The sequence below is a fragment of the Patagioenas fasciata genome, chromosome 2 (assembly GCF_037038585.1).
Source record: "Patagioenas fasciata isolate bPatFas1 chromosome 2, bPatFas1.hap1, whole genome shotgun sequence".
Taxonomy (NCBI): domain Eukaryota; kingdom Metazoa; phylum Chordata; class Aves; order Columbiformes; family Columbidae; genus Patagioenas; species Patagioenas fasciata.
The window spans coordinates 135858612-135877024 of NC_092521.1; the positions used below are offsets into that span (position 1 = coordinate 135858612).

Below are 18413 nucleotides of genomic sequence, written 5' to 3' on the forward strand. Positions count from 1 at the left end.
AATTAGATCTTGGACAATATTTTTATGGTATTCTATAAATTTGATATCAATTTTTCAAAATATAGAGGAAAAAGAGGCATGAGAATGACAGATGAGATGCACAGACACCCCCCATAAAAAGTCAAAACATCAAGTTTCCCTCCCTTGTACCATCTGCCACTCCTGCCACTGCAGTGTCAGAACAGGGAAGACACATTAACTCATCAGCCTGGAGTTAGCTGATTAGAATTTGAATCTCTCACTAAAATTCCTAGCTTCAGACGTCTGGGGTGGAGCTCACAGGGCTGTCAGAGCTGTGGTCCTTCCATTGGGAGGAAGGGATCGGAACAGTCCCCGTACTCTGATGTTTGGAGCACTTGCATAAGAAACGGGATGTGAGTGCTGGTGTTAGCAGACTAGGTTTCTGGGTAAAACTGGAGACAGCAACACCACCATGACACCTGCCTCAATGGGTTTGTGAACACTATCAACTGGACTGGTTTGATGCATGGGACATTGGCAACAATACCAATGTGAAGAGTTCCCATCTCTGCCCTACATTGTAACATTCATTTTTCCTCATTAGTCTCTCTTTTTTTTTTTTTTTTTCTTTTTAAACCAGGTTCTTGATTTGTTTCATGGGGTGGCTCAACAAAGAGTTGTGGCAGCACAATGGAAAGTGGAGCCACGGTTTTCTTACGCTGATATTGCAGCTGGAAAACCCTATATTGTTAGACCCAAATCCAGTCTATCATTTCTAATATTTTGCCTTTTCCTATAGATGCCTAACATACAAATGAAGTATTTTCTTTTCTTTTGAGCCAAATTATAATATATGCCTCTCATTTTGTTCCTTTTTTTTTGAGGTAAAAAAGTAAATTATTTTAACTTTGGGTTGAGAAACTCACATACACCTCTATACTGTATTTCTATTCCAATTTGTGAATTAAGATAATTTTTTTATCGAATCAGATGTAGACACCAACACTTTAATATCCACTCATCAGCAGTTTTTAGCCATTGCATTTTAAAAAATAAATAAATAACTTAAGGAAAGGTTATCAAGAAGTAAGCAAAATGTGGCAATCAAAGCAATATAGACCCAGTTGTCATGGAAAAATTCTGATTACTCAAGTATACTTACTTTCCCTTTATAACTGTATGTCTTCCACACAGAAGATCAAGTACAAGATCAACCGTTTCACTCATGTACAGTACAGTCCCTCTACAAGCCAAAGCTCTTTCAATGGTCTTCAGAAAACTTAACATGAAAAATAAAAAATTAAACCCTCAAATATTAGATAAACGTTGGTCCTAGAAAGATTTATTTTCTCTAATAGAACTAGTTTTTCTAAAAGAGCATGATTAAACCACTAATTTAATTCACAAAGAATTTCCCAGTGGTTAAGAGTTTGGCAGTTTTGAGTTCAACACCTTCACACTCACATTCTTGCTAGTTCTCATATTAAACAAAACATACATTGCTGGGGCTTTGCTTATAAGTAAATATGAGGTTACAGCCCCACACTGAAAACACTGGAATTGATATAGAATACTTGAGGGGCACATATATGTTTTAGTTGCCTTTTTTTTTTTTTTGTAAATATGCTTTTTCTGTTACAGCTTTTGGTATATCCTCATCTACAGAATAAGTGCTTTCTGGAAGGCACTGCATTTGAAGTACTTCGAAGAACTCTTTCAACAGGCACTGAGAAGAGAGCAGATAATTGTGGAAGGATAAGTAAGCAGACAATATAGCTTCATGCAGAAGGGTACTGCAGGGTATGAATGAAAATCACAATTATTTGTGAGGGTTGGGAAAGAAAGAAAAAGATCAAGGCAGGTAAGGGAAAAGAGTTTGCTCAGAAGAACAGTATCACAGTATCACAGTATGTTTGGGATTGGAAGGGACCTCAAAAGATCATCTAGTCCAATCCCCCTGCTGGAGCAGGAACGCCCAGGTGAGGTCGCACAGGAACATGTCCAGGCGGGCTTTGAATGTCTCCAGGGAAGGAGACTCCACAACCTCCCTGGGCAGCCTGTTCCAGTGCGCTGTCACCCTCACTGAGAAGAAGTTTTTTCTCAAATTTAAGTGGAACCTCTTGTGTTCCAGCTTGATCCCATTACCCCTTGTCCTATCATTGTTTGCCACTGAGAAGAGCCTGGCTCCATTCTCATGGCACTCACCCTTTATATATTTATAAACATTAATAAGGTCATCCCTCAGTCTCCTCTTCTCCAAACTAAAGAGACCCAGCTCCCTCAGCCTTTCTTCATAAGGGAGGTGCTCCACTCCCTTAATCATCTTTGTTGCCCTACGCTGGACCCTCTCCAGAAGTTCTCTGTCCTTCTTGAACTGAGGGGCCCAGAACTGGACACAATATTCTAGATGGGGTCTCACCAGGGTGGAGTAGAGGGGAAGGAGGACCTCTCTCGATCTACTGACCACCCCCCTTGTAATATACCCTAGGATGCCACTGGCCTTCCTGGCCACAAGGGCACAGTGCTGGCTCATTGTCATCCTGTTGTCCACCAGGACCCCCAGGTCCCTTTCCCCTACACTGCTCTCTAATATGTATTTTCCCAACCCATACTGGAACCTGGGGTTGTTCCTGCCCAGATGCAGGACTCTACACTTTCCCTTGTTAAATTTCATCAGGTTATTCCCCGCCCAACTCTCCAGCCTGTCCAGGTCCCGCTGGATGGCAGCACAGCCTTCTGGCGTGTCAGCCACTCCTCTCAGCTTGGTGTCATCAGCAAACTTGCTGATAGTACACTCAATTCCCTCGTCCAAATTGTCAATGAATATATTGAATAATATTGGCTCCAGTACTGACCCCTGAGGCACTCCACTAGATACTGGCCTCCAACTAGACTCCGCACCATTGACTACCACTCTCTGGCTTCTCTCCTTAAGCCAGTTTGCAACCCACCTCATTACTCTATAGTCTAGACCACACCTCAACTTAGCTGTAAGGATGCTGTGGGAGACTGTGTCAAAGGCTTTGCTGAAGTCAAGGTAGACCACATCCACCACTCTGCCATCATCCATCCACCTTGTTACATTCTCATGAAAGGCTATGAGGTTGGTCAAGCATGACTTACCCTTGGTAAAGCCATGCTGACTGCCCCTAATAACCCTCTTATCCTTGATATGCCTTGGGATGGCACCAAGGATAAGCTGTTCCATTACTTTCCCAGGGACAGAGGTGAGGCTGACCGGTCTATAACTACCTGGGTCCTTCTTCTTGCCCTTTTTGAAGACTGGAGTGACATTCGCTTTCCTCCAATCCTTGGGCACCTCTCCCGTTTCCCAAGACTTGGCAAAGACGATGGAGAGCGGTCTAGCAATGACTTCAGCCAGCTCCCTCAGCACCCACGAATGCATCCCATCTGGACCCATGGATTTATGGATGTCCAGACTATTTAATTGCTCCCTAACCCAGTCCTCATCAACTAAAGCAAACTCCTCCATTGACCTGGTTTCATCCGGGGTCTCAGGGGTACAGGGTCCCCAGGACAGCCTCCAGCAGAGTAGAGAGAGACAAAGAAGGCATTCAGTAATTCTGCCTTCTCTGTATCTTCTGCCACCAGGGTACCCACCCCATTCATCAGTGGGCCTACATTGCCTCTGGTATTAGTTTTATCTGCTATGTATTTGAAAAAGTTCTTTTTGTTGTCCTTGACCCCTCTTGCCAGCTGTAATTCTAGGGAGGCCTTGGCTATCCTAGCTGCCTTCCTGCATCCTCTAACAGCAGCCTTATATTCCTCCCAAGTGGCCAGCCCCTGCTTCCATGACCTGTAAACTCTCCTCTTCTGCTTGAGCATACCCAACAGATCCTTATTCAACCACGCAGGCCTCCTGGCTCCCTTCCTTGACTTCCTACGTGTGGGGATGCTCTGCCTGAGCGTGGAAGAAGCAATCTCTGAATGCAATCCAGCTCTCTTGGGCCCCTTTTCCTTCAAGCAGTCTTGCTCATGGGATTTCCCCTAGCAATTGCTTGAAAAGGCCGAAGTCAGCCCTGCTAAAGTCCAGGGTTGCAATTCTACTTGCTATTCTGTTCCTGCCACACAAGATGCTGAACTCCACCATCTCGTGGTCATTGCAACCCAGGCAGCCCTCAACCTTTACTGCTTCAACCAGACCCTCCTTGTTAGTGAGGATGAGATCCAGCAGTGCACCTTTCCTAGATGGCTCCTCCACCATCTGCATGAGGAAGTTATCATCAATGCACTGGAGGAACCTCCTGGACTGTGGCTGGGTGGCCGAATGATCCTTCCAGCAAACATCAGGGAAGTTAAAATCACCCACAACAACCAGGGCCTGTGACTGTGAGGCCACTCTCAGCCGCCCATAGAAGGCCTCATCAACTTCCTCAGCCTGATCTGGTGGCCTGTAATAGACACCTACAACAGTATCACCCCTGCCAGCCTGCCCCTTGATCCTGACCCATACACTCTCAACTCGTTCCTCATCCGCTCCTGGGCAGAATTTAGTACATTGCAGTTGCTCTCTCACATAGAGAGCAACTCCACCACCACGCCTGGCTGGCCTGTCTTTCCTGAAAAGGGCGTAGCCATCCATGACCACATTCCAGTCATGTGAACTGTCCCACCATGTTTCTGTAGTTGCTACCAGATCATAATCTCCCGACTGAACATAGGATTCTAACTCCTACTGCTTATTTCCCCATGCTGCATGCATTGGTGCACAGGCATTTCAGGGAGCGAGCAGAGCACACCAATTTCTCCCTAGGGGCACAGGAGGCGACCCAGTCCTCATCAGTTTTAGAGTGCTGCCCCACTGGGACAAGCCCAACTACAACCCCATCCCCCTTTGAACCTAGTTTAAAGCTCTCCAAATGAGCCCAGCTAATTCCTGCCCCAGCATCCTTTTGCCCCTGCGAGATAAACCTTTCTCGTGTAACACTGTCCGGACTGGAGTCTTATAAAACCAGCCATTATCAAAAAATCCAAAGCCCTGCCTGTAGCACCAGTCTTGGAGCCTACCATTTAGAGACTGAATATTCCTGTTCCATCCCACATCGTCACTTGAAGATGGAAGGAGTGAAGAGAAGATCACTTGAGCCCCTGAATCTTTCACCATCCTTCCCAAGACCTTGAAATCGTTCTTCATTCCCCTCAGACTATGGGAAGTAGCTTCCTCCCCATCTGTCTGGAAGACCAGCAGCGGGTAGTAGTCTGTCGGGTGCACCAGGTTGGGGAGCTCTCTAGCGATATCCTTGATCCAGGCTCCAGGTAGACTACAAACTTCCCTAAGATGGGGGTTAACTCTGCATATTGGGCCCTCCATTCCTTTCAGAAGGGAATTTCCTATTACAATCACCCTTCTTTCTTTCTTATCAGAGGCAGTCTTAAGTTGTGAAGTCAACCGCCTCTTCCTATGTGATCTTGTAGGCAGGCTTGGCACCACCTCCTCACCTACCTCTTCTTCAAGATCCAGGGCCTCAAACCTATTACGGAGGGGCACCTGGGGAGGCAAAGCAGGCAGGGAGGGGGGCTGCCCATGATGCCGAACTGCAATACGCTTCCAACCCTCGTCGTCTTTTAGGTCCCCTATCTCTGCCTGACAGCGACAAGGGTGGGGCTGTCTCAGGACTTCTGCCTCTGTCCGAGAGGACAGATCAGATAAATGATCGATGCTTCTCTTAAAAGTGAGAAATTATTGTGATCATGTATTGTGCTGCATAATTGTGTGTTGTATCTGGAATTCAGTAAAATAAACTCATACAGCCCTTTGAAATGAAGCAGTTAAATCTTACCTAGTTTTCTCCCTAAATCAAAGTAAACATGAGAAGAGATATGAACAGATCAATTACATGCAAGTGGTATCAACTTATATATAATGCAGTAACAGTAACAAGAATTGGAAACACATTTTTTTACTAGCAAGAGGCCTAATATTGACTTTTGCCTTGAATGCAGTGCACTGGATTGAATCTTCCCCTCTAAGGTGCACCTGCTGTGTTCTGCTGACTAAACCGTACACTGAAACTAATGTCACATCATCAGGCTTTGCACCTTGCCTATTGAAAAAGTGACTTGCCCCTCACAAAAAGTGCACCTCGACTTCCACTTTATTCCCTTCTCAACACTTGAAAACAACATAAAAAAGGTCCCCTTTCAAGCACCGTTTTAAATGGAAAATGATATTATGGATAAATAAGCAACATGGTTGCAATATTTCAAGTCTTCAAGTAAGTGCATTCCAACAAACACTAAGCTCTTGCAAAAATTAGGGCAACTTCAGGGCAGTAAATGTGAAAGCCAATTTTTCAGCATGCACATACCCTTTCTTTCCTGGATGTATGACTTTAAGGTCAGCTCCATATTTATTCTTTATCCATTTAATTCCCCGTTGCTGGAGATCCATCGTCAGAGGCCAATGCCTGCAGTTTGTCAGAATAGTGGCATTTTCTGTTGACATCCTATCACCGGGCTGTTCCTTGTTACTCCACGTTGCAATCGCAGCATCATCTGTCAACGTGACAATCGGGTCCAGGCCCTCCATCACAGCAATAAGAATCTTTGAATCATAGTGGAAAATAATCATCCAGCAAGGTTACCAAGCAGCAAGACATGACTCAGTGCAATTCATAAGATAACTGGGCTGATATAAATTAAGGCTTTCTAGTCAGAAAGGTAAGGAAGATCCCTGTGGAGTTTCCGATGCAAAAGATTATGCTAGGAAATACGATGAGAAGCACTTTATCACATTTATGACATTTTAAAAAAATGTGTTTTCATTTAAGACATTTACTTCATAAAAATATTTATTGTTCAATAAAATTTAAAAAACCCACCATATATTACAAATTTCGCTGTATACAGATTCTGATATTGCAAATTCAATGCTCATGTATGCTCTTGAGCAGATATTTCTGGAACATAAATCAACATTTATCTACACAAAAATCATAAAAACAGGATTCCCACGGTATCTTCTTAATATAGTTCAGCTGTGTGTCAACAAGCTCCAAACCCAAAGAACAGAACCATCTCCAGGGGCAGGGGCAGCCTTGCAGCTCCCTGTCTGGCACCAGCTGTGGCAATGTACTTGTATGAGTGCCCCTTTGCTCAGAAGGAACCTGTGGTGTCCACATACATGAGAACAGCCACCAGAGAGCCACACTTGCTGGACACCAACTTGTTACAGGCATTGACAAGGAGATGAAATCGAAAAGAAATGGAACATCTGAAATCAGTACTTACTGAATGGGTAAGAGTGGAAAGGGAAATGCCTGATGCTGCACAACAGAGTAAGAGAGAGTGAATAACTAAGTTATTTGGAAAAAAAATGTGGCCAGTGGAAGCATAGAAGATCTACACCAGATGTCGGGAAGTAAGTTGTTCTTTGCTTAAGCGAAGGGCAAATCCCCAACAATTCATAGAATTGTAGAATCATTTCAGTTGGAAGAGACCCTCAGGATCATCAAGTCCAACCATAACCTAATTTGAGCACTAAACCATGTCCTTTTCTCAAGCACTAATCCATGTCCATTCCTTTATAATGACACCCCAGTTTTCCTTATTTGTGATTGCTGGATTGGATTCTAAATCCATAAATTAAAGGGAAGCACATGAGCTGAAATACTTCCTTGTGGAAAACATTAACATTGAGGTGTTAGCAGTGTTCCTAATACAAATTTTCACACAATGCAAAAAAAAATATTGTATTGTATAGATACATCTGTTGTCCCTGTATCTGCACTAAACTGATACTTCATGGCATAGAACTACTTGGTGATCCTTCTAAAGAGGATTATTAATAAACAGGTATTTTTAACTTCACTTCCCAAATGCATTTGTCTCCTCTTTTCTACTCTTCCCCACTTTTTTGCATTTTACCTGCAAAAAATTGTATGGTGAAAAAGGTCAGGGAGATGTTCCAGGCAAAACAAAGCTCTACACAAAATAGTGACTGTTAAACTGTTGCAAAAATCAAATGTCTCCAAAAAGATGTCCCCACAGTTCTGAGTGCTGACCTTGGGAATCTTGGATTTGGCTTTAACAGTATTTTCAGAGTGTTCCCAGGCAACTTGGCTCACCCACTGTGCCTTAGCTTTGTTATTTAAAATCGGGGTAAGAGTTCAACTTTTCACATATTTCAGATAATAAATTATATTAACTGTGATATCGTGCTGTGATTTGCAGCACATGAGAAGCAGAAAACAAGTAGAAAGAGATGAGGAGCATTTGCAGCAGACAGGAAGAAAGGAATGGCCCAAAGCTTTACAACGAAGGATGGAGGAACCTTTTCAGAGACAATTCTAAGGGCTAGAGCCTCTCTGCAGTTATTGAGTACTAACATGGTTTCCTCTGTGTCCAGAGAAATGGAGATTATCACAACTACCTGCTCTTCCTGGAGCTGAAAACCTAAGTGGAATAGGTCTCTCTGCACTGTTCTATCACTATTTATAGCATTTACTGTTTCATAAGGATCACAAATGACAGAATTTGGCATAGAGAATTGGAAAGGGAAAGGATTTTCTTTTGCAAAGAGAACTTAAACTCTTTCTCCCATTTCCCTCAAAATGTACCTGTAATCTGAGGAAAGCCACTTTTAAAAACAGATCTGTACTTCGAATTTTTGAAAGACAGCATCTTTAACCAACCAGACTTTTCACTGGAGACCCCATTTTGTACAGTAAATTTTACCTTTGTGACCTTAGAAAAGGAATCCAGAAATATTTCTTCAGTTCCTGGCGATACTGTTTTGTGAAGGGTGCAAAGTAAGACACAAATGCTGCTGTTAATAAGACATCACCAGATAAAGTTTTCTTTCTTGCTTTCAGGTGTTCAATGGACCGGCACCAATGCATGTTTTCAGACTGCAAAGCAAAATTAGAAAATGTCATCTCTTGAACAACTTGGAAGTGACAGAACTTTTAAACTCCACATTAAAACCCAGAAATACACAAAAGTACAACAGGAAAGGCACTCTGTCAGCAAGAGATACGCTTCCTAAAACTGCAAGGCTGGAAACAGTCCATACTTTCTGGTGTTGATTTGAAGTCTTTGAAGCTGAAAAAATAGGTTGGAGCACTTCATCAAGCATTCTGTGTCCTTCTCTTGCTTGATTTTTTTCCAGTAACTGGTACTTTTGTCTGAACCAGATACACTATGGCAGACACACAGAAATACTGGCAGCATCTGGCATTCCACTGCCAGGTACAGTATGGCACTACTGCCATGTGCAAAGTGCAGTCATTTCCACTCAGATTCAGAGAAGGCAAAGAAACAAGAATATTAGAATAAAAAAAAAAGAAAAGACAGAAGAAAGGAGAAAAAGCTGTTTCAACCTCAAAGATGTGACTTCTACTATTGTCTCATGCCTTTTTCCAAGGGAAGGGGAAGAAGGACAGAAGAGTTGTAGGTTTTTTTCCTTATTTGTCTGGCTTTTTTTTACCTACTATCTACAGAAATTTTACTAAGCTAAGAAATGTAATAATTTTAAATTTCAACAGGAGGAAAGACGAAGGTGGTCAAAACCACAGATTGCCCAGAGAGGTTCTGGAGTTTCCATCCTGGGAGATATTCAAAACCCAACTGGACATGATCCTGGGAATCCAGTCTAATCAACCCAGTTTGGGCAGGAAGGGGTGCACCAGATGATCTCAGAAAGTTCCTTCCAGCCTCACTGATTCTGTCAGAGTTTAACTACTAATTTATTTATTTATTTACTTCCCCATATCAGCCCAAATTTCTGGAATCCCTTGTGCACTTTACGGAGTTCAGCTTAAACATGCTTACCCGGGGATGTTTTGGTTGAATAGTCAGGAACAGTATAAAATATTGGTAATTTCTTATTAGTAGCTATGCAGAAAGCTGTTATTTTTTTTCCAGTTACATTGTAAAGACAGCCCACTGTCTATTTAAAATGTTGAAATGGTGACTAAAGAATTCTAGATAAATGAAAGTATATTCTTAATATTTGAGATATGAGTCATGGTTTAACCCCAGCTAGCAACTAAGACCACGATAACTGCTTGCTCACTGCTGTCCATCCCCAAAGTGGGATAACGGAGAGAATCAAAAGGGAAGGGAGAAAGCTCATGGGTTGAGATAAGAACAGTTTAAGAAAACTACTACTACTACTACTACTAATAATAATAAGTGATACTCAAGCAGCTGCTCACGAACTCTGATAGTGCCAAACAGACAGTCTCAGAAAGGAGAGTACGCCTGGTCACAAAAAGCTAAACCAAACAAAAGAGCAAAAAGGCAAACAGGCCAAAAGCTAACTGTGAACCAACAGAATAGCAAAAGGCCAAATTTCAACAAAACTAATGATCAAATGGACATGGCAGAAAAACCAAACTAGCAGTATGTGGCATACTATGTTTTGTGTATACAATTCCCAACAAAGGAATGAGAGTATGCATGAACGAACGCTCAAATAGTTTCAGCATGGAAATGAAGGTAAAAATTGATCATCTTCAGACTGATGAAACTCTAGATGTAAAATTGGAATAGACTGCCAAAACCTTTCTTCCTTGTTTGTACTGTTGGAAATTATCAGGTCAAAATAAAAGTTGTTTCCCAGTTTGTTCACTCGTATCAGGGAAATCTCAGGAAATCATTCTCCAGCAGGCAGAGGGACTGAAGCAAAGAAAGGGCCAACATGAAAGGAGGAAAATGCACTGCTGAACAACTTATAAGGACTGTCCTTTACCCACTGTCCATACAGACATTTATTTTTCAGAGCAATGACAGTAATCAAAACATAATTTTCCAGTCCTTTACATTATGTAATCAAAATCACTGAATAGAAAGTATCCTCCATACTTCAAATAATTTAATATAAAATGCTTGCATTTTGCTGGTGCTAGCTGCTTAAGAGCTTAAAAGAATACTTGTAGATGTGCTCGTTCTTGAAAGCCTTTAAAATGTATAAAATAAATCTCAAGTAACAACTCACTTTCATTCTAAATAAATTTATATGTGTACAAAAACAAAGTACCAAAACAATTTTTAAATTTGATATTAATGAAATATTTTCCAACTATATTTTTCAGAAAAATCAGAAATATTTACTGAAATGGTTAAACATCCTATCCTGCAAAGACAGAGAATTCTACAATAACAGAAGACTCAAACTCTTTTGTCGTTAAATAGGAATATAGAATATCCAGTAAGAAAGTGGAAGTATCTTTAATCAAAGTACTGTGCTTAGAAGAGTTAGTATTTGATGTTTCACAGTGTAAATGCAGGAACTCAGTGTGTAAAGACCTCCTAACCCCCAACTACATTCATAAGAGATGCCCAGCAAATGACACATAAAGGATTATTCTTGTTGGAAGCTCTAACAGCAATCTTTGTAATGTAACAGTTTTGCTTTGAAGTATTTTAGGTATCCATTTCTGTCTACAGAAGTCATTGGATTCTTCTTTAAACCATTAACTGAAAGCAACAAGACAATAAATCCATTAATTTACAAGAAGGCTTTTTGGTTTACCCATTCTCTTTTCTAGTTGTCACTGACTGGTAAGTCACAAACAATAAAGAGTACCCACCTCATTCTCAAAAATAGCTTTGAAATTTGAAGATTTACGAAACGTAGAATGATTGTCTATTTAAATCTTCAGTAATTTTACCATACCACCCAAGCACCATAAATCACTAGTGACATTGGCTAACAAGGGTTTAAGAGTTGGAACATGCAGTGTAATAAATTTCCAGACAGTTAAAAATCACTATAATTTTATTCTAATGCATTATAGATTGCCTGTAATGTCATCCCGGCCGGGGTGACCCATTTCTAATTTTGAACAGCTGTTCAGCTCGGGAGTTAGTTAATGATTAAATATAAATTGCCTGATTTATTAGTCTGAATGGCTGAGCTTCCAGGTCAATGCTATATAGACAAAATCATCAGTCTTGATGCTTTTCAGAAGTTAACTGTCTCCTGTTCTAGTCAAAAAGAATTTATTCTCAGAGGAAAAGACTGGACGTTCTCGATTAATCCTTATAAATATTTTCCACCTTAACTTACACAATAAGACCACTAATAAGAGCTCAAGTCTTGAAAAAACTTCTTTTAACTATGTGTAAACCTTCAAATCCAAGCACTGGAGACTACCTATGGTCAAAGGCCATTGCCTTCCACAGATCTTCCAAAGGCTTTGGATGTCTACAAGGCCAGTCCAACAGTGACTGTCCCATGCGTTTTGGGGCAAACAAATTTTTCATATGCAGAGAGTAACAATGACCTTGCTGTTCTTCTACCAAAGGAAAAATTATTTACATATTTTATATTTCTAGGCATATTAATTTCAAAATCAGGTGTCAAAAATGGATCAGTTTTAATTGTGCTGGGTTTTTTTATTAGTTCTATACACTTATAATTGGTTTTTTTAGAAACTGATTTAATCTTCTTGATTGCCAGACTCTGCTGAGAGATTTACAGAAACAAAAGTATTCATTCTCTGATCTTAGAAAGCAAAGTCACAGAGATTTTATGAAATCCAGCTTAAAATATTTATTCAGACTGTCTTGGGAACTCACATAGTAGTGTAAATACTCTTTGTAGTTTTTATTTCCTGTTATTTATACTTATTTGTCAAAAAGGAATGGTTAGAATTCTAGATAATGAATTGAGACAGCACAGTTTCTGTAAACACTTAGGAGAGACTGCACACCAATGCTGTGGCTGACTTAAATGGTTACTGACTGTTAAATAGGCATGTGTTAGCTTTAATGATGTTTGTCTGCAAATAAAGGTAATAACCACACTTAAATATATATAATTTTAATATAAATACATTTCATTCTTATTTAAAAATTAATAGTTTCTGTAAAAAGAAAAAAAAAAACTATAAGGAAAAGTAAATATCTGATTGGTGCCTTCCACTTATTCACAATCTAAAGTGCAACGGGGGCAAATGCAGGGCAAATCCATCCTGACCTAGAGGATTATTCAGTCTTTCTGCTCATTAACTAGAGGCTGCCCAGGCTGTCGCAATGTGTTCACAGTTGTGTATAAATGTGGTGACTTAGTTATAGAGACTTTTCTCTAGCAATCATGCCAACATCAGCTGCTCAGCAATACATGATTTTCAGGAAAAGCAATTTTGGTGCAGTGCATTTTCCTTCTCAGGATTTTATTACAGGTTTATTTGTGTGTTCTGTTTTTTTCCTTCATTTAAATGATTTCTAAAAAGAGTCATCTTGCTCCTGTGCCCCCCAGCCTTTTCTCCCCACACTGTCCTCAAAAATTTGAGTTTAACCTCATGCTTAACAAAACATTTCAAATATTTTGAAACTCACAGTAGCAAGAACATCCAGGGAAAATCTTACCTCAAGTCTCCTGACCAGCCTGTTGGTCAGCTCAATAGTTTTGTTTGTTTGGTTTACATCATCTTGACGTTGGACTTGCTCTGCAACTGCTTCCTCAAGTGAAGCTGTGAGCTTACACAGATTGCTATCCAGAACCTATTCAGAAAAGGAATGGGTAAATATTCTAGCTTAAGGTTTGTTGTATTTGGGGTGGGTTTTTTTGTTGTTTTTGTTTGTTTGTCTTTTTTTTTGTCCTTTGTTTGTTTGTTTCTTAGTCATTATTTATTTATTTAATCTCCTTTTTAAAAAATTATTTTAAATTATATATTTTAATGACTGTATCCTTTAAGTCTGAAGGATACAAAATTTAGAGGAAAGGTTGTGTTGGACTCTGTTGTTTCTACAGCTCCTGGCATAAGTATGCTAATTAACAACAACTTAGAACAAAAACACTATTAGAATCCCTCATTAAATACTCATTTAAATGGTGGAGATTAGGTGCTTGGAGTATGGTAATAGGAGGAGATATGTTTCTTCTCGATGACAATGGCCTGCATTGCAATGGCCAGATCTGGAGCTCCTGGACAAAAGTACAAGTTCCCTGTGCTAGATTCAGTCTCAGACCTCCTAGGATGCTGTAACCATGTCCCATGCATTCTGAAGCATTTAAAATTGTAACAGAGAGAGGACAAAAAATACAAGAATGGAATTAGGATTTTCATTTTGTATATGAGCTGGATGGCATACGAAGATTCAGTATTTTGCTCTTGGATGGACAAGATGGCTTCACTCATGGGAGAAAACAAGGAGATCTCCTGCATACCAACCCACACCTTCACCAAAGGCCTTTCACCACCTTTGCACACTCTGCTCCAAAGGCAGCAACATGTCCCCCTCTCTGCTTTCAGGGATTTCATCCTGAATGTACCTCAACTCAGCAGCAGCCCCTGCTCACCTTCAGTGAGCCCCTGCACATTCCCTCTCAGACTGCTCAGACCCTTTATTTTCTTCAGTCTCTATCACTCCTGCCATACAACTGGTAATTGGCTGAGCTGCAGCATTTTCTCCAGATTCTCTTAACTGAGCAGTTAGGATGACATGGGATTTTTAGATAAAATAATGTAAAATTGTTTCTGTTAATGCCTACTTAACTCAAACAGCTCAGAGATGCTTGGATGAAGAGCTATTGTTCTCCTTGTTGAAGACACAACACCCTGTATTTCTGAAAAAAGTCTAAGAAATACAGTAATAATCAGTCAAGAATAGTTAGTCAACAAAACAGGCAAAAAAAAAAAAAAAGACTACTTTCTTCTGGTTGTAAAAATAAAAACTCCAGACTACTGCATTTGTTCATCAAAAATAAGAAAGCCACCCACAATGTGTTTATCTCAGTTTTCCCTTTTCATCAGGACAATAAACACTTACATTCTTTTGTAGTCTATCAAGAAAAAAAAAAAAAGAGTTTTTTCCAGCTCAGCAAACTATGAAGAACTAATGAAACAAAAGGTGTTACAAAAGTCAGATAACTGAGTGATAAAAGCAAAGAAGTTAACACCTTGAAAAGTATTATTTTTACAAATAATCAGATGAGGCAAAAGTTGAATACAAGAACAGAGCTTGAAAGATCATTTTTAAAAAGACAAGGTAAGGGACAGTGCAGCAGGTGAGTTGCCTGAAACTGTTTTGTTTCTCTGGAGTAACTACAGAACTGATAACATGAGTTCCACTGTAAAACAAAACTATCCTATTGAAGGTTTAATGGAAGAATCACAAGAAGAGCAAGGAGTGCATAGCTCCATGAAAGCTTGGTGGTTTTGTAGGATCAAAGATTTATATCTCATCTGCCAAGTTTAGTGCTTGAATTGGTGGTGTGCAATCAGGAAATTTAAAAATAAAATGTAAATTAAAATAAGAAATTAATTGGAAAAGGTGAAAGATGAAATTAACAAAGAAGTCTGGCTTGATTTCTTAGAGATCATGAAAGAGTCAATCCACTTTTTAATGGTGATGGATCTTAAATTGAGAAACTAATTATGATCTCTGCTCATAAGGGCGTCTCACAGGGATTGGCTTTAAGCAAAATTTCATCAGTCTAGCATGCAAAGCATAGGAAAAATGAACACAGAAACAGCTCTCTACTCTCTTTTTTAAGAGAGACTTATGTCTAGGCCTGTCAAGTTTGCCTGCATTATAACATAAACCTGACCATATTTCCATCAAAGTTCAGGTAGTAAAGATGACAAGAACATTCTTCTGCAGTGAGACAAACAGTAAGGTATGCCCCAACGTCTTTGCAGTTTTGTTTGTTTGCTTGTTTTTAGGTTTCTTTTTGGTACATAATAGCCTCTTTTACCAGCGCACTTCCTACTTCATGACTTTTGAATAGGAAATGTGGCATTATAAAACACGCCATTCCCTTTTGTCATTCTTCCATAGGATGTACCATCAACAAAGTTTAGGGCTAGCAACGGCAGGATTACATATTGCATTTTATACCACAGTACTCTAAATCCTATAGGATAATTCACATGTTTTGAAAACACTTGTTATGGAGAAAGTTAATGCTAGTGAATTATGTTCCACAAATCACAGCATAGTAATTTCTCTCCATAGCAAGCCTGCTGGACTATGCCCTGGTATAATCCTTTTCAGGAACAGAGTGTATTTTCACTCGTAGGATAATAATTGTAATTATAAGTAATACAAATTGCTTGATATGTACCAAAAGGATGAACTTGACCGAACTTTTTAGACCTAACAATAATAAATATACTACTTTCCTTTTTTTTTTTTCATATATATATATATATATATAAAGGGCATATTTGTTGTAATATATAGATGTGAATGCAAATTCATAATTTTCACAAATATTTTTAGCAGATAACTGTAGTTTGTAGAAGGACAGAAATCTGATTTAATTTCACTGCAAATACTTAAAAAATAATTTTGCCTGTGAAGAAACAGTCCTTTTTTTCTATTTCCTAACCTGTTTTTCTTTTCATTTACTGTAAATACATAACAATTTTTTGACTGGATGGACAACTGTATGTGTTTGTATATTAAAAGTTTAACACACAGGAAAGGATCAGTAGGCATCACCACCTACAGAGTATCTTTTTATCATCTTTAAAACATCGAAAATATTTTAAATGACATACTATATTAGTATTAGTACCAGTCTGTATGTATTTGACATTAAAAAAATTACTGTGACAATGTTCATTACATTATTGCCCATGTCTGAATTTAATTTCTCATCTAAAGATACATTCTGGAAGACATGAGAAGTGAAAGGAGGTTAGTTTAGCTGTGCTGTCTAAGCTGAAGATGTATTATTGATTACTAACAGCTGCAACAATTAGCATCACTGAAAACTGCTGGCCACAAAAACTTCCACATGAAAAATACATACAACTCTCATTCTTTCTTTCTTTGCCAACAAAAAGAACCTGAATTATGATCCAGGGAGCACAAAAACATCCATGAATTCAAGAGCAGATATCAGTAACAACTGATACTCTGCCTTGAAGTCTATTCTTTAGAAAAATAGACAGAGGAAGATGAGAGAGAGACAAGCAAATAAACGACCAGAAGGGAAAAAGGCAAGAAATTAAGTGAAGGATAGGGGGCAACTGAATGTATGGACTGATGCTTGAAGAAAAGAGTTGAAGAAAAACCTTAATGCCACTTTAAAGGTATTTAAAAGAGACTAGATAGAAGAGTAGCTCCTTCATTGCTCTTACCCCATCTGTTTAGCTCTAGAATGAAAAGGACTGCCAAAGGCTAGCATTCATAAAGTATCTCTTCTGTACTGCTTCATTTCATGCAGATTCAGATGAGAAGTACCTTTTTCTTGCAGGCTCTGTATACTGGCCCTATGCAAGCTTAAAAGGAATTCAGCTCTTCAAAAGGTGACTGATAGGGCTGCATAGCACTTCTACCACTCCTGAAGAAGAGGTGGTGGGTGAGGTGAACACTCCTTACAGACTGGATCCACTCAGCAGGCAGCCCAGACAGAGGTATAACAGAATGTCCATCTACCGAAAGTGACCTTCTTTCAAAACATTACAGGACTTACACCTCAAGTAAAGAATAAGATCTTTCTAGAGACTGACAGCGTCCAGAGGGTTACCAGCAGCTAAGGAAAATAAAATCTAGGTACTGACAAGTGCCTGCATTGTTCATTTCTTTTTCCAGATGAAATACAAGTTTGTCTTCTCTTTATACTCATTCCACAGACTCCCTTACATAGTGAACCATACCTTTAGAAGGCCTGACATGAGCCAGCTGGAATAGGTTGTGTAGGGTGGAGGTGCAATGTAAACATTAAATGAAGCAGATCAAGAAGTTACCATGGTTGGAAAAACAGAGCTGACAAAACTTTACTAGATGTAAAACTTCCTGGAAAAGGGGAATACAACTGGGGAATATTGATACAGCACTTCATTCTATCTCTAAAAATGGATACCAGCAAAAAGTCAGTGTTTCACTCTGAATTTGCATCTTTCCATCAGTTAATCCTGACTAATGCTACTGCTGTACATAACAGTCCTCCCCCATGGGAATGTCACATTGAGCATCATGTCCTTTAACATGTGGATTAATACAAGTTTCCAGTTGAGGAACTCAAGCTGATTTTGAATGTAAGATTGAACAGCGCAGTTCAGGATCATTGAACAGGGATGAAAACCTACGACGTTATTCACTGTTGACCATGTTGTGCATGCTTAGATGGAGAAAAAAGCTGAGCCCAGAAAGCTAAGCGGAGGCTCTGTGAAATGCCAACTGTAACTATGGTTAAAACAAAACCAAGCAAAGTGATCCATTTAATGGAATTAATGAGTGTCAGTTCTGTTTAAAAGGAGAAATGCAAAGACTGTTCTATACCTTCAATCTGCAGAGCTCCTTCAATCTAGTGAACCTTATGAATGAACTCAGCCCCCCATCACCCTCTAACATTTCACAGGTAGGAAATGAGGTACTAACGATCAGATCCCAGAGGAAATGCATCTCTCAGCCACACCATTTTCTGTAGTTCAAACGTCTTGGATTAAGATTTTATTCAGTGGGTGTCACATCTCCAACTTGTTATAATTCTGGAAACCTAAAATTCCTTCTAAGATTCCCAGATT

At 39.6% G+C, this 18413-nt stretch overlaps 1 protein-coding gene across 1 annotated transcript in view; it reads right to left on the reverse strand.

Moving 5' to 3' along the window:
• LOC136097733 (dynein axonemal heavy chain 11) overlaps positions 1–18413 on the reverse strand; it is an 89243-nt gene that overhangs the window by 11540 nt on the left and 59290 nt on the right. Inside the window, 4 exon segments of the mRNA XM_071805512.1 lie at positions 1124–1240; positions 6291–6526; positions 8659–8760; positions 13300–13434. Of these exon segments, the coding sequence (XP_071661613.1) occupies positions 1124–1240; positions 6291–6526; positions 8659–8760; positions 13300–13434 (590 nt within the window).